Below are 27,890 nucleotides of genomic sequence, written 5' to 3'. Positions count from 1 at the left end.
ATCCTAGACATTTCTGTCTTAAGATCCAAACTATTAAGATCCAAACTGTTTAGTGTGGCTAAATGTGAAAAAAAAAACATATGGTTTCTGCAAATGTTACACATTTAACTTTGTAGCCTAATGTACTCCCAACCTTTGTCAAGTTATAACATTTACAAAGCCAAACAGACAAACCACACATTGATTGAAATTGAATGTCTCTGTTAGACTCTCAAACAGCATACATGAGGCGTTTTTATTGACATAGATGTCACACACAGCTCAAAAAAGTAAGCAAGTCAATTGGACACCTTCACATTACTACTTTTAAATAAATAGAAAAAGCAAAATAATAATGATTACATCTGTGAATGTATATCTTCATTGGAATCATACATAATAAAAAGGAATGCGTAGTATGGTACATACACAATACATAACAGGACTGATAATTACATCTCTGCAGTGACTGAAAACGTGTAACTTAAACTGAACCAAGACGACATGTTGCAATACATTCTAAAACCTGCAAGTCCATTTGCTGTTTATTATACCCAGGGCTTTACGGCATACTCTCAATATTGTGGTTATTTGTAACCTCCATACCAAAATGGTTCCTTTTTATTTTGTACTTTTGTATGTTCAGCACTGAATCAAGCAAATATGTTTTATTGAAGGTGACGCGTCATACTTTTGCTTTACACAGCACAGCTTCAGCATTCCAAAATGTAACAGTATTTCATGGCAAACAGTATTGTTGACGAAAAAAAAGACAACACAATTTAAAGGGTATTTTCAGTATTTGACTTCTAAGGACCACTCATGCAATTCATCGCATAATCTTACCATGGTCGCAATCATACAGAAAAAAAAAACAAACGGATGGCATTCATTACATTATATTCAGATCAAGTAACCGCATGTACATGCATTTCCATGAGTGTACCACCAACGGCATGTTATCACTTTTTCCCAGTTGCGTCGGCAAGCTTCTTTAGACGCTTCTTCAGTTCCAGTGGGAATTTCTCGTAGCACTTCTTACACACTGGTTTCATGTCAAACTCCACAAACTTGTTCCTAATAAAAAGAGAGGAGGAGAGTCAGACAGAGGACTTGTTGATTGAAAAGTAGTATTTGTGTTGTTTCGCCATGCAATCTATGGATCTGTGAAAACAATCATGCACATATTGTCACTGTGAAGATTGTGAGATGGATTAATATACACGGTATTAAAATATGGGGTTAGTTTGAAGTATGGGAATAGTGACCAAATAAAATCTGGCAAATTACACATAAGGGTGTAAAACAACATGCAGATTTAAATGATGAAAACAAAGGCAAGCAGAAAAAAAGATGACGGGAAATGGCACTAACCAATGAATGGAAAGAAGGAAAGAGAGAAGAAAGAGTTACAGACAGGTGGCCAGTTTCTTTTTCTTGTCCTTGGAGTCCCGTTCTCGCTTAGCCAGGCGTCTCTTAAACTCTTCCGGCATGCGTTCATAGCAGTGTTTACAAACAGGCCTCAGATCAATTTCCACAAACTTATCCCTACACAAGTGCCAACCCAAGGCCCCACACCATAGAGAAAGGAGATGGGAAGAGATGGAAACAGGAAACAGAGAAGCCCAAGGAATTCAGGTAAAAGGAAAAAAATCAGGGAGAGAAAGTTATTTAGTGGGGGAAACAGACACAGAAAGACCAAAGTGGGTAAAAGAATATAAATATAGACAGGGCACTAAATTAACTTTTTTCGTCACCAGCCAAAACGGCTAGTAGATATTAATCTTGCAAGCCAAACAAACACTCACAAATGGGTCTTTTCTACCAGCCACACTGAAATTTCACCAGCATTTGGCTGGTTGGCTGGTGTTAATTTAGAGCCCTGAATATAAGAAAAGGAAGGAATGATGTGCATTTCTTGGCAACCTGATATTAAAAACAGTCCTAACTTTACAGCCACATAGAGGAGACAGTCATGGCAGAATGAGGTAATTTGGTCCAGATTATATTAGATTACTGAATGTAGGTTGCCCATTACTGATAATTGTGTGTGTGTGTGTGTGTGTGTGTGTGTGTGTGTGTGTGTGTGTGTGTGTGTGTGTGTGTGTGTGTGTGTGTGTGTGTGTGTGTGTGTGTGTGTGTGTGTGTGTGTGTGTGTATGAGAGTTTATGACAGATTCACAGGGTTCACTTACTTGAGAGTCAACTTGGTGTTGCATGTTGAGCAGGCAAAGCAGTTGACACACCATGCTTTATTCAAGGCAGAAACAACTGTAAAGCACATATGTAGAACATCAGTCTCAATATGCAGTGCAACACACTACACATTGTCAGTAGTAATTGTAAGTACTTATATTTAATGCAAGTTTAACAATGTCTCATCCTCATTTAGACACTGTCGATACATCTGGAAGAAATATGCACAATTTTTGTTTTATTTTTGCATAGCAGAATAACTACAAGCCATATATTAGCTGCAAACACGTAGTACATGTTTGCTGCAGAAGATAATACTCCTGAATTCTGACAAACAATAGCAGAACTTACCGTCTCCTTCGATCACACGATTGCAGTGGTAGCACACGTCACCAAACAGCTGTCCAATGCAAAAGAGAACAATCAGCAAGAATGATTAACAATGCTAGTTCGCAACCTAGTTTTGTCAGTACAGGTTGCAAAAAATGACAATCTCTCTTATGGACTCTCAGATGTATAAACTGATAACATGCATGAAAAAACCCATACATGAAGTACCATATTTTTACCAACAGATGGCGCTACTACACAGTGAAAGCCAGAGCCGTATATCAAGATCTTTATATACGGCTCTGGTGAAAGCCAGAGCCGTTTATGTATGGCTCTGGTGCTTGAACCTCCTCAAGAAAAATTGTGTCACAGTAGTGTTAAAATGCATATTTAAACATGCCTCATCGTGCTCTTAGTGTCAGAATGCTAAATTTTGGTCATTCATGGTTGCTGCACTCCACATGCAAAGCACCAAAATGCATGTTTTGAATGATGGGTAATCTTACATGGGTCGAAATAATCTTCAAACAAAGGTTTTCTTCATTTTGAATATCCCCGAGATGGTATTGCTGCAAAGTTCATTACTTTACCTGATTGTAGTGTGTCTCACAATAAGCCAGGCCCTTGCGCTCATAGTGACGATGTCCAAGGAAGGGCTTCTCACACTTAGCACACACAAAATGCTGAAAATACACAATCCCAGCCCAAAACAAAATTAGGAAATTTTCATTCTGAGACAAGTTAGGTTTCACAACACACTCGACAGAGAGGATACCAGAGAGAACAGTCACGTGACAGCAAGATGACATTGCTTACTTTGACTTTCGGCAAACCCTAACCCATATATTCAAAATATTAAGACAGCTATTGTGTTGTTCTTTCTGTTGAATCATCTCTGAAGGTGGTGGGCCAACCAATAAGCAGGCGAGTGCTAACAGGAAGCCATGCGTAACAGGCTAGGGCATGGCAGGAAGTCAGGCAGGCATTCCCCACCTCACCATGTCAAAGTGCCTTTCGCAATAGGCATGGCCTTTGCGTTCAAAGTACGGGTGGCCCTGAAAGGGCCTTTCACACACCGCACATACAAAGTGCTGCAGTGGGAGGGAAGCGATGGAAAGAAGAAGGAGGAAGACAGTGAAATGACATGGAGACAGAACAACACAAGATAGAAACACACACACTAATGGTAGAAGATGAATACACTAGCGTTTTAAAATGTTCACAAGGTGGAGAGGGATGGATATGGTTTCATACATGAACTAGGCACAAAACAGGTGAGCTTTAAAAATAATGCAAATCATTTTTCTATTTACAAATTAATATGTAGGATGTGCATGTGAAATACAGTGAGCATACAATTGCTCTATCCAAATTAAAGTGATACTGTGCCATTTTTAGAAATAAGCTCATACTACACCTCCCCTTGATTTAAATGATTGAGTTTTACCTTTCTCCTGTACTTCCAGCCGTTCTCTAAGTATGGCAGTGCCAATTTTACCTCCAAGCTAGCAATTAACATTGAATCCTATGAGACCAGCTAGCCGCCAGCTCAAGGAGATGTGTACAATAATCTAATTTCCAAAAATGGCACAGTATCACTTTAAGGTCTAATTTTCCAAGATAACGAAAGTGGTTGAATGATATCAGATAACATACCTCCACGTGCCACTGCTTGCCCATGGCATTAACCACGCGGCCCTCGATAGGTCTGCGGCAGGCACCGCAGATGGGAACTCCCATTTTATCATGGCAGGGGAGACAGTACAGTTCTCCCTTCAGCTCACGGGCCTCGGCAGTCAATTCTTTACTATAGTAATACACAGAAAAAAATACATACAGTACATAAACCAACAAAAGTTTACCATAGACTCAAATAAAGCCAAATGACATGAGCACACTGTCGTAATGATCCATTTCAATAATATAAGTTAATAACACGTACAAGCATTAGAAAGTTCAGCCATTAATCTTTGCCCACAGTGTAGAGTATATAAAATACCGTTTTAAAAAGTACATTAGTCACTCCTTGCAGACACAATAGTTTATTTAAAGTACAATACACTACACCTGTATGTTTACTAAGCACACAGTGTTTCACCTTCCCAACACTGCCTATGCAGGATGTAAACATTGATGTTACGGAAGGCTTTCACTGACCCACAGTTGTTGCAGTTGAAGTGGTCCGGATGGTATGGATCATTCTTGAAAATCAGAGGCGTCTCTTCGATGATGGCATGACACTTCTGGCAGATGTACTTGCCTAGGCCACGAGCCTTCTCTCGATTATGACAAGGCCTGCACAAGTGTCTGTCAAAAAGAAAAAGAGTCAGTAGCATGCCAATGGATTTTCAAAGAGGAAAGAATTCTTCTTTTGGCCAGCATTCCATACCACGCCTTCATAAGCCTAAAAATGAAAGCATGTGGAAGCTGTGAATGTGCCACAACAATTTGATGAAAAGTGTGCTTGTGTTGCGGTGAGCACTTCACAATACATGTGTTTACAATAAAAACAGAGCATAGTAATTCATTAATTCACAAGACCATATGAGTATATCACATTACATTACACATAGCTGACGTCTTTATCCAAAATGACTTATAGTTATTTAGGTTCAGGGTATTGGTTACAGACCCTGGAGCAATGTGTGGTTAGGTGCCTTGCTCAAGGGCGCTTCAGCCATGGGTCAAGGTGCTGGTGAGGATGGGATTTGAACCCGCTACCCTCTGATTTAAGACCAGCGCTCTAACCACTGAGCTATGGCTGCCCCATATAGTATGGAGCAGGGGTGTCAAACTCAAATTGATCAGGGCCAAAATCAACATTTGGAACAAAGTGGTGGGCAAAACTTGTGCCTACACCCACTTAATACTCATAATTAAATTTCACAAATAGATTCACATCATACATTAAGTGTGCCTGTACATATTCTGTTGCATATGAGTGTCAGCTGATTCACTCATATTCCTGTGACACACCAAATATCACCAAATGTTTAAGTCTTATGACACTATAGTACATTAATGGTGTATGTGGGCCAACCCTAACACACATTTGAAATGATCCCACGGGGCCAAATAAACTGACTCTGCGGGCCAGATTTGGCCCCCTGCAGCCTGAGTTTGACATCCCTGGTGTAGAGGCTGTTGTTTGCTTATCTTGACAATGTGTGGTTATGTGCCTTGCTCAAGGGCACTTCAGCCATGGGTGAAGGTGCTGGTGAGGATGGGAATGGGATATAAACCTGCAACCCTCTAATTTTAAGGCCAGCACTCTAACCACTGAGCCATGGCTGCCCCATATGGTGTAGAGGCTGTTGTTTGCTTCTCTTGACTCACCTTCCAGCATTCTTCACAAAGCCCACATCAGCCAGGACAGCGTTGCAGAGATCACAGCAGAAGCATTCGGGATGCCAGCTGTTGTTCATGGCCTTAATCACACGGCCAATGATGAACTCCCCTGAAAGAGGCACGCACACTCATCAGGAACGGACATTTATTGGGGAAAAAAACTGTCTAAAAAACATGTCTATGTCTATTCAAATAGCAACATTGCGTGGGTCTGAGAGTGAATGGATTGTTAAGAGTAAAAAATGACTTCATTAGAAAGATTGTTATTACTGTTGTTATTGCTGTCATCGTCATCATTGTTAACAACAACAACAACAACAACATCATAACAACAACAACAACAACAACAACAACAACAACAACAACAACAACACATAAAAGCAAGGAAGGCATACAACTTTGCTCATTCATGCTATAAAATATGTCCCCTGGTTTCCCAGTGTCCCTATCCCATGATACCCACCACACTGATGGCAGCACGGGGCAAACAGCATCTGGAAATCGTGCTCGCAGTATTTTCGGCCTTCAAACTGCATTGGGGTTGGGAATGAGATGAGGAGAGAAAAACAGAGGGGCTAGTTTGAAAATATCGATCAAAAGGGGCACAGAAGTAATTCACCTGAATATTTCCATCCCTCTGTAATAACATAATGCCACATTAGTATTGACTGTATATCACAAGTTGATGATGTGTTGTTTGTATTCACCACTCTCACATAAATACACTGCTTTGGGGCTGAAGACAAGATTTGATCCCTTGAGTTACAGAAAAACACAAGCTATTTTATTTATTATTATTTTTACGTAACCCTTGTTTAACCAAGATAACTCTTGCATGCTTCAAAGACACAAGCTTTATTTCCACTGATGGGCGGAAGAATTACACTTGACTGCTCCTTGGGCTATTCCTTTGATGTTAGCTACAAGACAGGAAGAGGCACTCCCATGGCTCTGCTACGGTTGGCTGCTGGCTACCTTTCTATTCTTGTTTTTATTTAGGACTCAACGTGGAGGGTAGGGGTGTCAACAATAATCGATTCGGCGATCCGAATCGATGAGGGGCATGGACGATCCAGAATCTATCCGGCAAGTTCCAGAATCGATCCGGCAATTTTTTTAAGTTTCAATTACTTCCATGGATATTTCGGGAGCAAATGAATGTTAAATTAAATAAAAGCACTTCAAAACATTGCAAGACTGATACAGACTGAGACAGATTGATACAGAAAACAGCCAACAAATTGTTGCTCAGTATCTGACTAGTTGTATTGCCTCATCATGACTGATTAAACATTTGCTTTGCTGTCAGTAGAAATGTAATGCATTGCAATGCATTGTAGAATTGAGTCGGATCGGATCGGATCGCATAGAATCGAATCGCTACCTCCCGAATCGTGATCGAATCGGATCGTGAGGGAAGTGCCGATCCACACCACTAGTGGAGGGCCAGCAGCCAAGCAAAGCAAGAGGGCTTTTCCAGCACAGACATTACACCGAGAATATTCTGTACACAAACATGATACATTTTAGCCACCTGCAAATGTACTTCATTAGCTTTGCACTGCTTATTGGCCATAACTATATGTATAATAATGTCAGGCTAAGGTGAAGCAATGATGTATGAAACTTAATTATACATCTCATCTCCACCCAGTTAACCATGGCCATATGACTATGGCATGGTGATCCTATGCATGTGTGTACATATGGGCAAGAGTTGCATTGCTCATTGTTATAAATAATGTTGTTAAAAGAGGCCTACCTCGTAGAAAAGCCCCTCTGGGAACTGCTGGAAGCACTGGGCACAAACGAAACAGCCCTCATGGTAGAGCTCTCCATTGCTGTTGACGATCTTCTCTGCTGGAGCAAACCCACTCTTGCAGCGCTCGCAGATGGCATTTGCCAAAGCATTTGCCATGTTGCTGTAGAAACACAACACAACAATTAGAACTGTGCTCTGGCATGGCCAGGGGCTAAGGGGCTATATCACCACAGGACACAACACAACAATTAGAACTGGGCTCTGGCATGGTCATTGCTAAGGGGCTACATCAACAACACATCACCAATAATGTCACTACTGCTACTCTCAAAAGACCATACCAAGCTGTCATACTGAGACAGTGAAGATATCTTACAGTCACATTGCAGTAACATAAGTAACACCTTTTTTTCAGTACATGATTCCTGATACAGGAATGACACCACAAATCACCACCAGTATGTAGCACCCACCTCATTGACACACAGCAGCCAGTGACATTAAACCGTCTTAGGGTAGATTGTGGCAGAATTTGTCAATGAACCAATTATATGAGGAAATTATCAGAGGGGTCTGACTGAATGAGACAGGTTGGGAATTAAGATAGGAGACTGCACGACACATGCCATGGGATCATTTATGACCACCGTCAGTCAAGTAGGTCGAGGATGAAAAATGAAATACAGTATGTACATCCCAGCCTCTTCAGTCTTGAAGTTGTCAGCATTGACTGCAAACCTCAATTGCCCTAAACATTGAGGTTTGACAAGAAATCAAACCTCTTATTTTACATCCCACATAATGGAGACGATGCTGAATTTATTATGAGCTGACGTTTAGCACTTTCATTCAGACTCACACGGTGGGTTTGCCAGTTAAAGTAGTGAAGGAGTATGTAATTATTGCAAACTTTGACTACGACAAACTTCTTCTCTCTCTCTGTCTCTCTCTCTCTCTCTGACAGGCACACACACACACACACACACACACACACAATGAGAAAGCACTCCCCCATCCTACAGCAGAATGAAATAAATGAATGCTTATGCATTTTATAGTCATGTAAGGAAATGGAAGGAGAGGAGAAGACTTTCAATCAGAGAGGTTTGGAATAAGAGTGGCAAACAGCTCCTTTTAAAAGGTCAGGATTCCAGCATATCTCCTGGAGAATGTGGGGCATGTATGTCAAAGCTCCATGTATGGCATTGCTCTGGTGAAAGCCAATGGGTGCTGCCAGGAAACTTTATTTACGGTGCCATTTTCAACACATACTACGCCGACTACATCACCTCGTCTGACGCTGGAGCGCAGAGCAAAACCAAGACCAGCATGCCATGATGTTGAACACAGCATTCCTCTAACACACAGGGGCGGTTAAACAGGCCCAGGGCCAAATAAGACCCTCTGTTCTGTTTCATATGGCTCTCCATGAAAAAATGTATATGTCCTGTTACATACACAGAATGTATACCAAAATGTTAATGTCCTGTTACATACACATAATGCATACCAAAATGTATATGCCCTGTTAAATATACATATAATGTATACATTCATCCTAACATTGAATATTTTATTGAATGCACAGGATGGTTTCAGAACTAGTGTGTCATGTTTGTTAATGGTGTCATTACACAGTGTATCAAATGGGACTGCCGGCAGATTTTCAGATCTAAGGGGCCGTTTATACGAGGATGATTGTGAGAGAAAGACGGTGCCTTTTGTTTACACAGCGACCACGCCATCGGGGCTTCATGACACAAAAATCTGAAGACTCCTTCCATTCCAGAGAGGGGAGTTTTAAGGACTTGCGGATTGCGTCTTCGTATAATCGGCAAAATAAGCCAAGACATGTTGGTCGCAAACACCTTCACCTCACTCTTGCCCAGTCTTTAGGCCCTAATGGTGTCAACGATAGACACTTCAGATAAAATATTGTGTCATTTCCACTCACAATCGTCCTTGTATAAAAGGCATCGAAAAATTGAAGACAGAAGACAATTGAAGACGTTACTTTTGCATCTTCTGCTTTGATCGTCACCATATAAACGTAGCCTATAAAACACAGTCCCTTTTTCACTCAAGGTGCGCTTCTGTATGCGGCCTTTAAACACAATAGTTTGCCCACCCCTGCTCTGACATGACAGCTTCCCTCATCAGCTTACTCTATCAAAACTGAGTGAAAGTAGAAACACCCTGATGTGCAGTAGGTATTCAGCCTGGGCCCTTGAGGACATTCAGCATTCGTTTAATCAGCAAGAGAGAAGAAAATAGCCTGAGGGTTCAGTGCCACCGATTTGATGTTATCCATTCCACCCACGAGACAAGGGTGAACGGTTGTTCTCCTATATGGTGATAAGCTGTCCCTCCCTGGCTGTGGGAACACTGAGAGGAAATGACAAATCCCTCGAGCATTTCCATCTACTTTGGCTCCGTGTTCCAGACGGCTACACAAAAGAGATGTGTGGAGTGATGTGCTAAAAATATGAGCCTGGTGCCAAACTTCAGGCACTGTTGCCCCCAGAGCTCTGTACCAAGTGACAGCGCAGTAGCCAGAACATACTGAGAAGACGTAAAGATGTAGTGATGCTGACCAAGGTCCAGATCAAGATATGTGGTCTGTGTGATGTGTATAAAGGGATGCACTGTAAGGTACAACAAAATTAAAAAGTATAGTGGAAAGCGCGCACATCCAGAAAAAAAAGCATCAGCAGGTGCCAAATGTTTTTTTTAACTTTCGTAAGATGCCTGAAGAAGATCTTTGATCGAAACGTATAAATACAATAAAGTCTTTTGCAAGCAGTGTGCAGATCCTTTCCCCCCTCTACATACAAGAAATTAAAATGACAGACCTGCACTCTTCCACTATTCTACAGTTGTCAGATGAAAATACCTGATAGACCTCACAAAGTCTATTATTTTATTCTCACACACTACGTATTGTCAAAGTAAATCAAGTCAAAGAATGATAAAATAAAGCATTATACAGGGGTGATAGTGAAAAAAAATCCTGAGCCTGAACTTTTTTCCCTGCTCTAACGACGACGACAAGATACTACATAGTGATGTAACGTAGGCCTATTTTGATACATTATTCAAACATTTAATAACCTGTGTATGACCATTATTCAAGCCTGATAGTAGAAAGAAAACCCTAAACCTGTAACACTTTCTGAGATAAGAATAAACTAATGGCTAATTATTATCAATGTTTTTATTTTTGCAAACTCTGTCAAGCCTGAAATCAGGCATGGAGCCTGAATACTATCAGCCCTGATTATATAAAAATACTAAAACAACTTACTATCTACTATCAGAATTCTGATACAGTAGGTAGTTACGGACATGTTCCAACAAAGTCACAACTGAACTGACAACACCACGATACCTGTGCAACATACAGCACACAAGCACATCTTTATAGGAACACACACAGTCACAGGACTTACAATTTTGCGTAGTAGTCACAGATCTCTTTGTAGACCTTGACATCACTGCGTCTCCTCTGAGACTTGGAGACGGGCACCTCTGCATCTCCGCCATTCACGTGCGGTACTACTCCTCCGTTCACCTCCAACTCAGGCTCCCCATCTTCAGGGATGATGGGGGGAAGCGCTCTGCCCTGAACCTGAACCTCCATGAAGAACTTTTGTGGATGAATAAAACCAAAAAACTCCAACAGAAGTCCAAAAACTCCAACAGAAGTCCTCCTTCCAGGTAGGTGAAATGCAGCAAGTTGTTAGTCCACCGCTGAGACAGCAGGAGAGACTGGCTCCACTGACCCTGCTGTCAGCTGGTCTGTGTGCCTGAGCTCAGCTAGCGCCAGCTCGGCTTGCCCCTTCCCCTCCCCCCACCCAGCCCCCTTTTTCAGAGGTGGCTACAGGCAAGGTCAAGCTTTCAAATTAAGAGCCCAGCCCCTTCACACAGTTACAGTAAGGGGCATAAAAAGTTCACTGTGCCACAAGATAGACCTGCCGTGAGAAAACCAAGTTGTTCAGTGAACTATATGAACATCTGTGAATGGGATACATCTCACACTGTCTGTCACATCGGCTCAATCACAAGCTTTTTTCTCAGGTCAGTACATTAAAGAACGCTGTTGTCCTGTCTGCTGATGTTTAGCAGCCAGGAAATATAAACTGTCATTTAAGAAAGTATCCAGTGTTAAGCACATCTTAAGTTATTTAACTCAAGGTGATCAGTTGCAAGAAAGAATTCACAGACTGCTACTCATGTAAGGGGGGTATCTGTTTATATATACTTGTAATTGAAACCTGTAGAATCTGTTTACACTTCCTCCTTTTGTGTACTTGTGTGTGTGTGTGTGTGTGTGTGTGTGTGTGTGTGTGTGTGTGTGTGTGTGTGTGTGTGTGTGTGTGTGTGTGTGTGTGTGTGTGTGTGTGTGTGTGTGTGTGTGTGTGTGTGTGTGTGTGGTGTATGGGTTGAGGGAACATGTGTTCTATGTTATAATAAACAGCATGTACTTCAATATAAAATACAATTTTGTTGGCTGGATTTGCACCAGTATGGGTAGGTAAACGGTTAAATATCACAGCAGCTGTGCAAACTGTAAGTCACCGGCTTGATGAGAGTATATGACACTTGTTTATGAGACTGCTCAACATGTCAGTGGCACTCTCATATAAATGAGAGATCATGTTTCAAGATCACCCTTAAAGGGACACTGTGTGAGATTTTTAGTTGTTTATTTCCAGAATTCATGCTGCCCATTCACTAATGTCACCTTTTTCATGAATACTTACCACCACCATCAAATTCTAAGTATTCACTATGACTGGAAAAATTGCACTCTTCGTACATGAAAAGGGGGATCTTCTCCGCCATTTTGAATTTCCAAAAATAGCCATTTTTAGCTGCAAAAATGACTGTTATTGGACCACACTATAAAACATTTGTTTATTACTTAGTAAGCTTTCATGTAAAGATCAAATTTGGCAATAGGCAGCCCAGTTTCAATGAGCAGCATAGTTGCAGTACCTTTTTTGACCATTTCCTGCACAGTGTCCCCCTTAAAGCCTTCAACGTACAGTACAGTGCCAAACAAATTTCCGTCACCTTAACCAAGTGTCTTTGATAAAAAAGAAAGAAAGAGAATAGTCACACAATATTTGGCTTTGCTACTATGTCTTCTTTCCCTCTGACTGTACAGGCACAGAGGACTTTTAAAGAGAAGGGTGGGCTGGACCCACTATTCTATTCCAGACTCCGGAATGTTTTCATCATTCCACAAATAGACGCCCAGTATAGTCTCATCTCCAAACTAGGTGCTGGCAGCTGCCACTGTGTGTGTGTGTGCGTGTGTGCATGTGTGTGTGTGTGTGTGTGTGTGTGTGTGTGTGTGTGTGTGTGTGTGTGTGTGTGTGTGTGTGTGTGTGAGTTTGTTAGTGGTTTAGTGTGTGTGTGTGTGTGTGTGTGTGTGTGTGTGTGTGTGTGTGTGTGTGTGTGTGTGTGTGTGTGTGTGTGTGTGTGTGTGAGTTTGTTAGTGTTTTAGTGTGTGTGTGTGCAGCCTAGCCCCCCTCCCCTTCTCCTACTACTACCAATGAAAAGCAAGACTGCTCTGTCATAGGCATTGACACGTTCAGTTTGAGTGCCTGGTCTTGCCTGTCGTGGTTGACTGTTGTGGCAAGTTCTCTGGCCCTGACACAATCACAGAGCATTGTTCAACTATCACACAAATGGTGAACGCAGGATGTGCAACACCACAACTTCCTTGATTAGAAAAGATGCTGCTGCTGATAGCTACTGAGTCACTGCATCACAGCAAATGCTATAGTCAGACACAATTACAGATCAATGCTCATAACATAGCCAATTGGCCAAGGGTTTTCAAATACACTGTAAAAAAAATCAAGGTTCCTCAGGGAACTTTAAGTTGGACAGGGAGGGAACCTTAAAGTTTTCTGAGGAACCCTAAAAGTTCTGGGAAGAACCTGGCTCTTTCACAGCGACAAAGGGTTCCTATGTTTCCTGAGGAACCTTCAATTAAACCGTGTGGTTCTTGCAAGAACCAATATGTCAGTATAGTAAGTTCATCAGAGATCTTTTTGGTTCCTCTGTGAACTTTTAGGGGTTCCTCCACGGTGGCACACTGAATGTTCTTCTGAGGGCTTTTAATTTGTAGTGTTTGAAAGTCTGTATTATCTGTTATACCTCATCATAGCTCAGCATAGCACTGTACATTTCAATGCATTTAGTACTTGTAGTGGCACACTACAAACCCAATTCCACCACAGAATTGTCTGCTCTATTTCAAGAGCTATTATGGTCCAAATGCTTCCACATTCCACAGCAACGGGTGTAGCAACAGAATGTGATGTGTTATTGTCTCTGTGGTGTCTGTTCTCCCAATGTTGCCAGGTCACATGTAATAAGCCACAAACAAGATTTTGCAAACCACTGATTGGAGGGTTATCAATGTCACACAGGCTATGAACACCACTGGTGAGTAAACACAATTCAAGCCAGATTTAGGGTATCAACTAGAGAAGTACAGCCCCAATATACAGTACTTAATAACAGTTTTTGTTCCTGAAAATACCGTCCTAGAGCATGTGCAATCCTGCTAAAACAGTTACTGTATTTTTGGGTGACCTACCACAGAAGGATAAGCTTACATGTGCTGTCCACAGCGGCTTTACAGCACGACAGGAGCCATATTGACAAGGTTTAAAAATACAACCGCCTATTCAAATATCACTGCCACAGGATCATTAGATCACTTTTCCTAACAAAAATATAAATAGAAACGAACATGTCTCTTCTTGTTTCATAAAGCCACAGTAAGTGATCAGAATATATCTTTCAGGAGACATCAAATAACACTTCTATACTGTTTTGTAATAATGCTTGATCATTAGAGGACACTTCAAGATACTGATAAGGCCTAAAATCGACGGTTTCCACTTCATGGGAAAACAAATCTGATCCACAGGAGTCTGATCCACAGATGATGTGACCAGATGTGTTCTACCTAAGACCCACACACAATTTTCACACAACTTTGCAACTCTTTAGTAGTTAAGGAAATGTGAGTGGATTATCAATTTGAAATACTAACACAGCATTTGTGAGCTGGGTTAAAATGCATCTTCACATTATCTCGCGAAACCAACACCATGCTGTCCTTAAAACACATCAGTCCTTTAATGGAGAATGCTGTCTCATAAAGTCATGATAGTGAACCGCACTAAATTTTAAACACAGGTTTTTATTGACATCCAGGCTATCTTCCTAGTCATAGATGTATCTTGCCAGTCTGTTATTACAGTGAGAGTGGTATGGAAGCTGTGTGAACCTACATGTAAGGCCACCATGCCCCCTTTAACCCATTTAAGCCTGAGGGACCTTCAAAAAAACGCCTCCTATATGGCTATGTCCTCTTAGGGAAACCGTGTCCTCAGCCTATAAAAACCTAAATATCTCAGCCTCCAAAGCACATAAAAACAACAATCAGTTCCATTTAAACACCAAGACTCTCATCCAGCATTATAATGTGTTCATTCAGCTCTAACATAACCACATATTTAATTAAAAAAAAAAAAAATCTAATCTCCTGAACCTGAATGCTACATCCATGCATGCAGTGGTGTAGTCTACTTTTTTATGGAGGGTAAACTGTATATTTGAGCATTTTTTGAAGTGGGTATACTGTATATATTTGTGCTATTCAAAATAATGGATCAATCAATTTTAAGTGGGTATACCGAAATCCCTGAAATTTAGAAGTGGGTATACTCCGTATACCCGCGTTCTACGTAGACTACACCACTGCATGCATCTCGTTGTGTAGTCTACTCGGTGTAGTCTACTTTTTTATGGTGGGTATACTGTATATTTGAGCATTTTTTGAAGTGGGTATACTGTATATATTTGTGCTATTCAAAATAATGGATCAATCAATTTTAAGTGGGTATACTGAAATCCCTGAAATTTAGAAGTGTGTATACTCTGTATACCCGCGTTCTACGTAGACTACACCACTGCATGCATCTCCGCCTGGGTTACTGCTGCACTCAGACTGCAGCATCAGTGGATTAAACAGCCAAATACATTGGTTGGTGGTCACAATCTTCACACATGCACAGATAGTGTTTTGCATCTATTTTGTAGTTTTCCAGTATCTTTTCTGCTGTCCGTGTCCTGTCAATCAACCATTAATGTACCGATAGGCTACTTTTCTGCACTTGTTTTGGTAACCATTCATTCAAGTGCAATGGTATGGAATGATCCCTTTCAGCAAATCAGAAAAGAGAAGAAGGGAGGTACATTTTGTGAACCATGGATATCCACACAAAATATATGCTTGAACTTGAATATATTGCTTGTGGAAAAAGCCAACATGGGGTGTGGTGTGGCACATTGCACTGACTAGTGCACCCTACCATAAGGACAATCTGTCCATGGGGACCCTGGTTCGAAGCCAGCCTGGGTCATTTTCCAACCTTACCCCATCTCTCTCTTTCCTACTCTCTTCCTGTCCATTCTACCCTGTCCTATCAATAAAGGGTTTAAAGACATTTTTTTGGGTGGCACAACGGCATTTAATGCCCATAAATTAATTGATGAAATGTGTGGTTGATATTCTGCAATATATGCTTCTTAGATGGTCCACTGAAAACAAAACCATATAATCAGAGATTCTTTAAGTATATAGAGATATACCAATGCAATAGGTTGCAATGGGCACCTAACATGACCAGGTTCCGGTCTGCCTAAAGGGGCGTGTCATAATACTCCTAGCATTGAATAGAACAGTGCTTAGGTCTGTCTAGGTTTGCCTAAAGGGGGATTCCCCCCCCCCCTCCCCCTTGCAATAATAGAACCCGGAAACAATGGGCCAATGGAACCTCTCTCTCTCTACTCTCTCTGGTATAATAGTGGCACTGGCTGTTGCTGCACCGCCCTGAGGTGTGCTACTGCCTACACGTAGGGGTGGGCGGTATGGCCAAAAATGTATACCTCGGTATAATTTTAGCCACAGTATATACCACGGTATATATCACGGTATTGTACATTTGTGTATAAAATGTTAAAATTAAGCATTTTGTGGCAAAATGACCAAAACACCATTTTTTTGCATTTTATTTTTTGGAAATGACTGGTCAGACATTGTTTTATCTTCTATGTGGGAATTCTTGTCATTCAAATCATTTGAAAACACATTTTAAAACTTTTAATCTATAACTATGACTCTACATCTACAGGACGCAATGCGCTATTGCGGTAGACGGTATGAGACAAAATCTCTATCATTGATGAAAAAATACCGCACACGATATTATACCGCGGTTACCGCCCACCCCTACATACACGTCACTGATCTAAAGGCGAAAACCTCTAGATTTTCATTTTTTTCCAAGTGAAACAATCTACCTCAGATGATGCAAGGTAGAGAGGAGCAAGACCATTTGGTGTACTAGTGTGTTTTACAATGTAATGATCTCTAAAATGGAACCTTGTGGTCTAGCCTAGCGGACAGAGATAATAGCCTCCGTCAGACATAGTTACCGTGTGGTAGTGGTTCATGCACGATTATGGAAAAAAATCATAATCACGATTATTTTGGTCAAAATCGTAATCACGATTATTAATGATGATTTTTTTGAAAATGATGAAATATAGCCAAGAATTAATTATAAACGGGATGATGAGCAAAATAAAATGAATTGTAATAATTATGTAAAGACAATAGCATGAAACTTAGGTGGACTGGACAGATTTCTGGCCAGAAACACCAGCCTGTCAGTATGTTCTGGCTTCAAGGACGCTCTCAAAGGTAGGTCACTATTGCCACGATTAAATCACGATTGAAATCACGACTTCGATTTCACGATGTTATCACGATTTTCGATTATTTTCGATTAAAGGGATATGCCACTATTTTGGGGCTTAATACAGTTAAAATCGTTGGCCAGGGTTTTTAATGGTGGTAAAGTGTCTTATTTCCATGTAAACCGTTGTCTTGCTTTAAGACAAGTTGAAAGAGGGAGCATGTCGCTAAGCTAGTGAAAGTCAATGCATCCGTGTAGCATGCTACATGCTACAGTGATCCATTGACTTTCACTAGCTTAGCTACATACTCCCTCTTTTAACTTGTCTTAAAGCAAGACAACGCTTAACATAAAAAATAAGACACTTTACCACCTTTATAAACCCCAGCCAACGATTTTAACTGTATTAAACCCCAAAATAGTGGCATACCCCTTTAATTGTGCAGCCCTACCGTGTAGTGGTTCATGCAAAACAACCATCTCATCTTAACAGACCTTGGGTAAACACAGCGTCTGCACTGCTTCAGCATGGCCTCAGTTACACGACAGCCTGCCCAAACAAACCCTTCGCGTGCAGTCTACTAAGTAAACAGTAACTATAGTGACTGAGAAAAGAGGAACCACACCAAGTGATATTGCATTTGTCCTTTTTTTGGACAAAAAAAACCCCAGAAGGTTTGATTGTGAAGACAGTTTTGGAGGCAGCCAAGACTATGTGTAAATCAATCATAGTGAAAATCTGAGGGAATTAAAATGGCAAAACACAAAATGTACATGTGATATGTGTACCATGTGATTATACTGCGCGGCACACACCCACTTTAACACTTACTGCAGCCACAATAAATCACAGAACAAAGACCACTTCGAAGCTCAATTCTAAGCCTCTTCGCCAAAATGGAGATATCCCATTAATTTGAACAACACCTTTGCTATACGACTAACAAGAAATCTCTCACTTCCAACAGACACCGAAGCAGGGCAATGGGCTGGTGTGGGAGCAACCAAATCCATTCTTTTTTAGATAATCTATTTTAAAAGTATCAGGGAGGTAACATCAGTGCTTAAGAATAGCATTTCCATGTTTGAAAAAAAATTGCTGTTTTATCCTAGCCAAGCTGTGCCCTCCTAGTGACGCCTTCAGCGTTGCTTCTAGTCAGGCCAGGAACAATACACATCAGGGGTGAATTTCTCAAAACCAAAGTTGCTTACTACATTAGCTACTTTGTTGTTTTCAATGCATTTTGCCATCGGCAACTACCGAAGTTGCTAACAGGCTAACAACTTCTCTTTTGAGAAACTCAGCCTAGGCTTGTACGAAATTCCGAATGGAAAGAATTTCAATTCAAAGTAATGCCATAATACGAACACTAGGTGGTGGTGTTCTATGTACTTTCAATGGGTGGTGTAGATTATTCAAAGAAATTCAAGGTAATGGCACAACCTAGTGTTCGTATTATGGCATTATTTTGAATTGAAATTCTTTCCATTCGGAATTTCGTACAAGCCTGATACACATATTGTTTCTGAGCTCCGAAAAACTCGAGAACTCCTCCCACTTTGTCGTGAAGAAAACAACCAGTAGAAAACCAAAGGAGGCTGATCAACCAAGTCGATGACAATTTTTAATCCTGAAAGCGTAAAAAAAATAATAATAATAAAAAATCAAGTTCTATCAACAAATACAGTATGTATCTTTTTCTTTGTGGGTTTGTTGCCAAATGTGTGGCAAAGTATAACACCTAACTACCACTTAACAAAAACAATTCCTCATTCAAAAAAAATAAAAAATCATCTTTCATTGTAGCTATTTGCAATAACGCCCCAATGAAGAAATAAGGGACTCACTCACTACTCTGGACCTTCACACACTCTCAAACTGCTCTGTCATGATCCTAGAGTCACCTTCAATGGCTTATGCTGCATTCCTGGCATATCAAGCTGCTGGAGGGACTGCAGGGACAGAGCACCGACAGACCCTGAGCACAGCACACAGATGCACACAGCCAGACCTGGGCTCCACACACTTACCTTACATTACATTTGGCAAACGCTTTATAAAAAGCGACACACAATCGAGACCAAAGCGACTTCAAAACGAGACCAAAACAACTTACAAACGAGACCAAAGCGACTTAAAAACAACTCACACTTTACTTGTGAAACCCAGTAGCAGTTAATCTGAGACACCATGTCAACAGCTGAAACTAGAGTGATCCAAGTCCAATATTTTCACAATTACAGTGCATAGTTTGATCAGTATTTTCCCCCCCCCATGGTTTTGAGGGCAAAAAAAATGTAAAAAGCAGCCCTAAGGTGGTACCTGTTTTCTTGACCTCAAGCTGTGGATTCTCCTTTTGAAGTGCTCACTCACCTGTATCTGTCTGGAGCGAGGCTCCCTCCATAGCTATCCGGCCTCTCCTGCCGGCGCCTGTACAGGTCGGAGTTTGACAGTTCCTTTAGCCGCAACGTATTCATTTCCACGTTGAGAGGAAATACACAACGCTGCACACCACAGCGCAGCGCCGCTCAGCCCTGCTTCCAGGATCCTGCCTGCCTGCCTGGGCTTCCCAATCCCAACTCTGAACAAAGACCCAACAGCTTCTTCTTGTGAAGCCAGCAGAGACGACGGAACAGATCACCTGAGCAAATCCCTCCAAGTGCTCTCCAGCACCGCTCCATTCACTGACAGAGCAGATTGCAACATTCCACTCCCTCCGCTCCCCTGCTGTCTCGTGTGCACACACAGACACACACACACACACACACCTCCAGGGCACACACACACACACACACACACCCTGTGGAATGACCTGTGGTGGGGAGTGGCTCAGTCGCAGGTTACCTATCAGCTCCCTCCCTCCTTCCCCCTCCCCTCCCCCACCATCGCTCCTGCCCTGTGGCAACACGGCGCAGGTACACAGTACAAAGGGCCGCCCTGTGCCCGGCAGCTATGAAGTTGACTGTTTAATGAACGTGCCTTGTTGTGCCTGCTGGGCTTAAAGCAAAAGCCCACTCTGTTCTATTGTGCCGCTAGTGTCTTCCTTTATCTGTGCGTCTGAGCCAAGTCATGTCGGTGTGCCGAGAGCTTCTCCCTGATAGGGTATCAGAGTCCGCACTCTTTAGCTCTCCGACCGCAAGCGGAAAGAAGCAGGAGGAAGGACAATAAGGCTCCCACCACAGCACTAGGCTCTCAGGCCAAGATGGCCACTGCCCTTTGGCTGATAAGCAACCCTCTTAGCAGAACTGACACTGTGGTGGTGGGATAGTGCATTGTGTGTGTGAAGGAGACTACTTAGGCCTGTGTGTGTGTGTGTGTGTGTGTGCGTGTGTCTGTGTGTGTGTGTGTGTGTGTGTGTGTGTGTGTGTGTGTGTGTGTGTGTGTGTGTGTGTGTGTGTGTGTGTGTGTGTGTGTGTGTGTGTGTGTGTGTGTGTGTGTGTGTGTGTGCATGCGTGTGTGTGTGTGTGTGTGTGTGTGTGTGTTCGGGAAATGAGAGGGTGGAGAATGTTTTAAGTCTCGAATGAGTCTATCAGAGTGCTGTGATGAAAGTGTGTTTCCTGTCAACAGTATTGACACTACACACACTTTAAGAAACAATCACTCACACAAAAGTGGATGACCATTTTCCTTTCTAAACAACTGCACTACTTGTATGAGTACATTTGTACCTACGCCGTCGTACACGTATGTACATCTGGTTAAAAACAAATCTCCAAGTGGGGCCCCTTGACAGCACATATTTCCAACATTTTTCTGAATTTTCACACTCGGATCGTAACTGGTAGGATCGTGCTGTGTGTTAACATTCACACAGTCGACTGCTACCACTCTGCCGTGGTCTTGAAAGTTCACCCTCTGGACGACCCGCACAGACAGGAAACTTACTCGAGAGTCTCACAATGAACATTCACCAGGCCAAAGCAGCGTAAAGGTGAAAGAATGTGGACAAAGTTATAATATGCCACAACAAGAAAGGCAAAGGTGGAAAATAAACGTGGTGCATACAAGCAACTAACATGGGAAGAAGATATTTTCAACAATCAGCAATCAATATTGTACATAAATATCCGTACGTATTTTACATATTGATGTTTGCGTCTGTTCACGTTTCTCTGGTTATAGAAAATGGTTTTTTATTAGGCATAACAACAGCCACTTGTGTTTTATGCATTTTGAATGTACCAAGGCTTTCACAGGAACTGACAGCATTAGGTAGGTCCTGTCATCTGCAGGGCTCTAGATCAGGGGTGGGGAACCTTTCTCATTCGAAGGGCCACTTCAAATTCATCCGAGGGCCGTAAAAGTCCTCCGAGGGCCGTACTAGGAACACAAACCAGGATTTTCCCCTTCACTTAAGGCCTATATTGAGGGCAGCCACATTTTAAACAAACACCACCTTCTTTAGGTTCCTTGAATGTAACTTAATTGTATTGCAAATGCACTTTCTAAGATTCCTTTACAAAATATGTCATATTTCATGTGAAGCTGAATAACATTAAAATTATATCGGGGGCCAGATAAAACGGCCTCAAGGGCCGCAAACGGCCCTCGAGACATAGGTTCCCCACCCCTGCTCTAAATTAACATCAGCCAACAGACCAAATGGTGGTGACATTTCAGTCTGGCTAGTAAAAAAAGAGAACTAGTAGCCACTTTGACCCATTAGTAAATGTGCATTTTTCTAGTAAGATTAACATCTACTAGCCATCTTCGCTGATGCAGAACACCACTGTGTGTTTCTCTATGGCCCTCCACTCACACTGCTAAAGGGAGGGAAGATCGTGAATTGTTTAGCAAAATTATTTGATCTTTCAAAGAAATGTCATCTTAAAAAATCATGATATCAATATTTACTGAAATAATTGTGATATTGATTTTTCTCATAATAGAGCAGCCTTACAATCAAGGTATGCTGAGGGGGTAAAAGAGAGCTCAAACGTGCGTTCACTTCACACGGCTCCTCTGGGGTCCTTTGAGGTATGCGAGTGCAACGTTGTGGAATGCCCTGAGGAGAGATGTGTGCCGACGAGTGTTTGGAGTATCAGCAGCCAGCAGCACACTACCAGTCTCTCATCTGCTCCTGTCTTAACCTGCCAAATTCCACCCTCACGACACGACATCCTCTTACACCCTGACCCTGTGTGTGTACTCACAACACAACACACAGTCTAGTGCTGTTCAACAACACACTCTCCCTCTCTATGAAGCAGGGAGTCTCTTCCTATCTATGTGTATGTGCTGTGTAGTCAGTGGGCCACTTTCCCTCTCCTTCCTTCATGATAAGAACAGACATTGACATAAATGTACGGATGAGATCGTAGATGTATTGAGGATATTGTTTTTAAATGGCACTGCTTATGATACTGTGCATTACACAAGCATGGACATGTCATTAACATACCGTATCATTCAATGATGCAATCAGCATGCCAGTGGTTGATGTGATTCACATTGAACAACTATGATGCCCTCCTCTGGACTAGACATGAACTGCAATCACATAACCACACCTCAAGGGCAGAAGAATACCATGACTACTGTGAGGAAGACAGGTGGAGATCCTGCCTTGATAACGATGATGCCACTACATACAACCATGTTTTATAAATCACTCCATCATAATGACCATAGTCAGGAATGCAGCTGTGAAATCCTGTATGTTAACTGCAAAGATTACAGCTGTAGCACGATTCTCTACAGTAGTTTACAGAAGTGTTTCCCAACCAGGGGTACGTGTACCACTAGGGGTACGTGAGCACACCACAGGGGGTACTTGGAAAAATGTTATTATTGTAACAAAAGTATGGAGCAGTCACATCAGGACAGCGAAAAGGATATAGAGCATGAATTAGGGGGTACTCATGGCACAACTAAGATGCTTAGGGGGTACGCAAGACAAAAGTTTTGGGAAACACTGGTTTACAGTACTAACACGATTACTGTAGTAGCACGACCATATGCACATTTTACACCATCACTGTTGTCAACACTGGATATACAATACAAATTCCTTAACCTGGACGAAATCTCCACAGCACTCAACAATTCCTCTGAAATATTCTGTGACAAAAAAACTACTCAAATTCTTTCTCTTAAATATCAAACGATCGAACAAAGTAACTGTCTCATAATTCCACATTCATAGAAAATGCATGGTCTGAAGAATCGGTCAGGATTTCGCTGTCCTAAACAGCTGAAAAAAGAAGCTGACGCCACAAACGTTATTAGATTATAACTACAATGTAAGAAAGGTTAAGCTACTAAGTGTTAACACATCAAGCATGGCGGATCTTGGTTTAACTTAATCCCAAAAATAGGCATTAAAATATAAAGAAGAGAGAAAAAACTTACCAATGACGTAAAAGTTTTAAAATCACACACTACAGCTCTCACACCTCTCTCCTCTGGTAGTTATGGACTGTGCCTGTCAGTGTGTCACATAACAGTAACAGAAAGGCACATCACATCCTGTGAGTGCTCTGGACATAGACACTCCTGTCCTGCCTCAGTTGATGGTTTCATATGCGATCATTAGTATCAAGTTCATTTGGGGTCCTCAGGCCAGCAGCATGCAGAGCAGCTCATAGGAGTATGGTGTTCTCTCTGAAACAGCTTTGACCATAATGACAGTACAGTGAAATGCACACCACTGTCACTTCTGTTACAGGCGTAATCTCATGATTTCATGCAGTCCTAACTATAAGACCATAACTTCCTCTTTTCTTAGGACTTCCTGATGCGGTTTGGAGCTGACAGATGTACGCTTAACTCTTGTGACTCACCAACGTTGGCAATATACAGAACTGTTGCTGACAACAACACTAGACTTTGGAAATAACATGTACAAAACCAAAGACAATGCACAAACTAACAATATAAAAGAGACTGGTGATGCTAGAATGGCTTGTGATACAACAGCAGTTAAGAGTAAATCCAACATCCTGCTACAATACCAAGCACAAGCACTAGATGGTGCTGCCCAAGAAAAAACAGACTAGTCCACACAGTTTGGTGTTTGTGGGCCTTGGCAAACCTGCACACTTCTCTGGAATGAGTAGGCCTATGTGAGAGTGGAATACTAACTAAAACAATGTTTAATTCAAAAACATCTAAATGAATAAAAAAGGGGAAACATCTACTCTTAACCCAGTAACATGGCTTTTCCACGCCAGGGGCAGTTCATAAAATCGTGCCCCTTTAGGCTACTGGTATTTGGACAGAGTAAAGACAAAAAAGGTGGTGCCACTCTTCGATGAATAATAATAATAATAATAATGCATTTTATTTAAAAGCGCCTTTCAAAAAACTCAAGGACACTGTACAGAGAGAGGCAAAATAAAACAAGACAGATAAACAGATTGTAAACAAAGAATAAATATATAGAAAATAAATAAAAAATAAAATAAAACAAAATACAGTTAAAGAATCATAAAGAATAGGCTAATTGAAATAGATGAGTTTTAAGTCTGGATTGGAACAGGGGTAAAGACTCAATGTTGCGGATGTCATTCCACAGCTGAGGAGCAGAGCAACTGAAAGCTCTGTTCCCCATGGTGCTGAGACGGGCAGAAGGGACAGAGAGGAGAATGGAGGAAGAGGAACGGAGGGGGCGGGAGGGAATAGCAATGTGAATAAGATTAGATAAATAAGGAGGGGCAAGATTGTGGATAGCCTTGAAGGTGTGGAGAAGTATTTTAAAGTTTCATATGAAGCATAGAAACTGTTCTTCTATCCATTCTAGTGGCCTGGGTTCTGGTTCTACTCTGAGCAAAAGAAAATTCTCCATTATATCTCCAAAGGGATAGCCTACTTGACAGTGAATGCAAACACAAACAAGCAGACAGACAACATTTAGAGAGGAGACTCTGAGTACCTGCTGAGGGATGGTGTATTTAACCTACACAGCATTTACACATCTGTGCTCAATAAAGACATGTCAGCATGTAGATTAATGTTCTGGAAGTTCCTTTCTTGACTCTTAATTTTAAATGAACCCTACCTGCTGGTAACATTACCATAATCATAATGATAATATAAAGAAAGGGAGATGTTGGAAGATGATGGATGATGGAAGTGAGGTTGGAGTTACATGTGTTGACACTGCCACCCTGTGGCCATGTTGTGCTATGGCAGGGTATACAAATCTGGACAACTGCATTGTGGGCAATAAAGTCTAATCAGACATACGCATCACGAAAACTAATAGTAGCCTACCTTGTTCACTTTCAGTGTGGCTGACAAGTGATGAGGGCAGTAAAGATGCAAAAAAGAGTTTGGTCTCTGACTGCCACTGTCCCATCCGGGACAACGAAGACATGACTAGAGCAAACACACACAACATCCTGAGGCAGGCTACTTGTCACACGGCCCTCACAACAAAAAGGTTAGTTGCAAAACAAAAACAACAACAAAACTATCAACGACAGAACAAAGTTGTTGCTTGACAATGACTACGTTAAATAAGGAATTGGAAATTACGGAATTGTTTCTGAGGTTGATGCTATCCTACCTGCCGGTCATGTCTGCCAAACCCAGCATCCCCTATGACCATTGTTTTGTGGTTTTCCAGTCGATGGAAGTTATTCGTTGATGTACAAAAAAAAATACTTTAATCAAGCCTGTTGAATACCCTACAGTTGGAGTGACGAAGAAACAGGTCGCAGTGGAGTAGACGGCTAAATCATGCTGCACATCGCCGCGGGACACTCTGAAACGGACCCGCCCAGCACAAGTTGCTCAAGCAGAACAGTGTAGCCTACATACTGCAGGGGTCACTCAACGTCCAAGTAGCACCGGTGAAGACTCTGAGTGCGTTTTAATATGTGACCTTGCCTCCTCCACTTGCCTCCTCCACTTGCTTCTCGTCATAATGACATCACAGGCAACAGCATTATATTTCAATATCTTGCAAAAGCTCAATTATAGAGTCTTTTTCTCATTTGCAATTGGGATGGTGAATGAAAAACATTCNCTCAAAGGTTGTTGTGGCAAGGCAGACAGCTGGGAAACTTTATTGTTTTCTCCACGGAGGAGGGGCCAGGAGGCGCGGTGAGGAGACAAGCACAAGTGGAGGAGACAAGGTCACATATTGGGATGAAGACTATATGCATCACTTTTCATGTGCCCCAATGTGGCCCTGTTGCACTTGCACCACTAGGTTAGTATAACAACAGACCTGTGCACTTACGATCAGTTGACTGTGGTTGGGTCAAGATTGTGGTGGCTCCTTGTTTGTTTTTTTTAGTGTTTTTCTCAACATAGTCTGTAGGCCTAGCTAGGCCAATCTCATTAGGTACAATGGTGTTGTAATTGTGTAATTAATAAATGGTGTAGCAGTATCATGGCCTAGCGTTGTACACCACAAATTCACTTTTTTACTTTTGGCAACTCTGCTGTGTTTGCATACCAGTAGGCCTACTAGTGAAACTGTCTTTTATTTAGTTGCATATGTTGTAGTTTGTCCATTGGTAGTAAACTCCAGTGAACTGCATATGTGTTCTGGGCAGACATCCTACGTTCCGAAAAGAGATGCTTAGGCTACAAAGTTTATCCCTTCAAAGCAGTAACGCGGGGAAGTGTTTTAGGCCTACGTCGCAGATTTCAGCACCATGCACGTGGACAGCTCCGTTTTAGATTTAACAGCTTTATATGAAGGGAAATTTCTGCTGTTCTGATAGTGATAGTGGCAGCATTCTCAGAATGGTTTAGATTTTTTTTTAATGAAGGCAATGCAATGCATATGGCATCAATGTCGGAATAGCGGCATGTAGGAATAGCAGCGGCCGGTGGAAAACGTGCCGCTATTCCGACAATAGACATCAACGTCGGAATAGCTGCATGTCGGAGTAGCGGCTTCAGCTTCAGCTACAGACTTACTGCATCATAATGAATTACTATAGACCCGAGGTCGGCAGCCAGCGGACCGCGGTCCGGATCCGTAGGCCTACCCAAATGCCATCCGATCCGGACCCAGAATAAATCGTTCAAATGTTTTTATTTATGACGGGAGAATTGTTTTTTAAGCTGGAGCGGTTTTTCCCTATTTGACACAACAGGGCTTTTATTTTGACGGACCGTTCACAGTGCCTGCTGTTACTGTGACAAACGTCAGTCATTTTAACCAATCAAGTCTTATAGACACTGATTATAGTGGTGTAGTACTAAGGTAGTAAAATCTTTTCAACAACTGTTACAGCCTTCCACTGGTGGAACGGCGTGCATTATGGGATTTAAAAACAACAGTGCCCCCCAGTGAATGGTACAGGATATTACGGCTGTGAAACTGGCATTTTGATGGATCTTGGATGACACTTAAGTGATCCCCTTGCTGTATTGTGATTCACCTTTAGTTGTATGTATGACATGTCACTCACCATGCATGCAAAATATGTTGTCTATCATAGATCTTGAGAGACTCTGTAATGCCACCATCCCAATACACTGGGTATCGCTGCATGTTATTATTAGTAATTATTAAATGTTGG

General features: G+C 41.7%; 1 protein-coding gene across 7 annotated transcripts; it reads right to left on the bottom strand.

Moving 5' to 3' along the window:
• Positions 1-184: 184 nt before the first annotated feature.
• LOC134460744 (LIM and senescent cell antigen-like-containing domain protein 1) lies at positions 185-26,193 on the bottom strand. Of its 7 annotated transcripts, none has more exons than XM_063213264.1 (11): positions 25,916-26,193; positions 7,615-7,774; positions 6,316-6,382; positions 5,841-5,961; positions 4,662-4,811; positions 4,161-4,311; positions 3,095-3,187; positions 2,526-2,574; positions 2,174-2,249; positions 1,354-1,527; positions 968-1,056 (listed from the first exon to the last, which is right to left on the bottom strand). In XM_063213264.1, the coding sequence occupies exons 1-10, from the start codon at positions 25,942-25,944 to the stop codon at positions 1,389-1,391; spliced, it is 1,035 nt and encodes a 344-aa protein (XP_063069334.1). In that variant the 5' UTR covers positions 25,945-26,193; the 3' UTR covers positions 968-1,056; positions 1,354-1,388. The 7 variants fall into 7 exon arrangements, with proteins under 7 accessions (XP_063069332.1, XP_063069334.1, XP_063069335.1 ...); XM_063213265.1 differs by lacking the exon at positions 25,916-26,193 and adding an exon at positions 23,758-24,620; XM_063213263.1 differs by lacking the exon at positions 25,916-26,193 and adding an exon at positions 19,780-20,254.
• Positions 26,194-27,890: the final 1,697 nt, after the last annotated feature.

The sequence above is a fragment of the Engraulis encrasicolus genome, chromosome 13, assembly GCF_034702125.1.
Source record: "Engraulis encrasicolus isolate BLACKSEA-1 chromosome 13, IST_EnEncr_1.0, whole genome shotgun sequence".
In the NCBI taxonomy this organism is placed as follows: Eukaryota; Metazoa; Chordata; class Actinopteri; order Clupeiformes; family Engraulidae; genus Engraulis; species Engraulis encrasicolus.
Note: the sequence above shows the minus strand (reverse complement) of the source record. Positions and strands in the feature narration are given on the sequence as shown.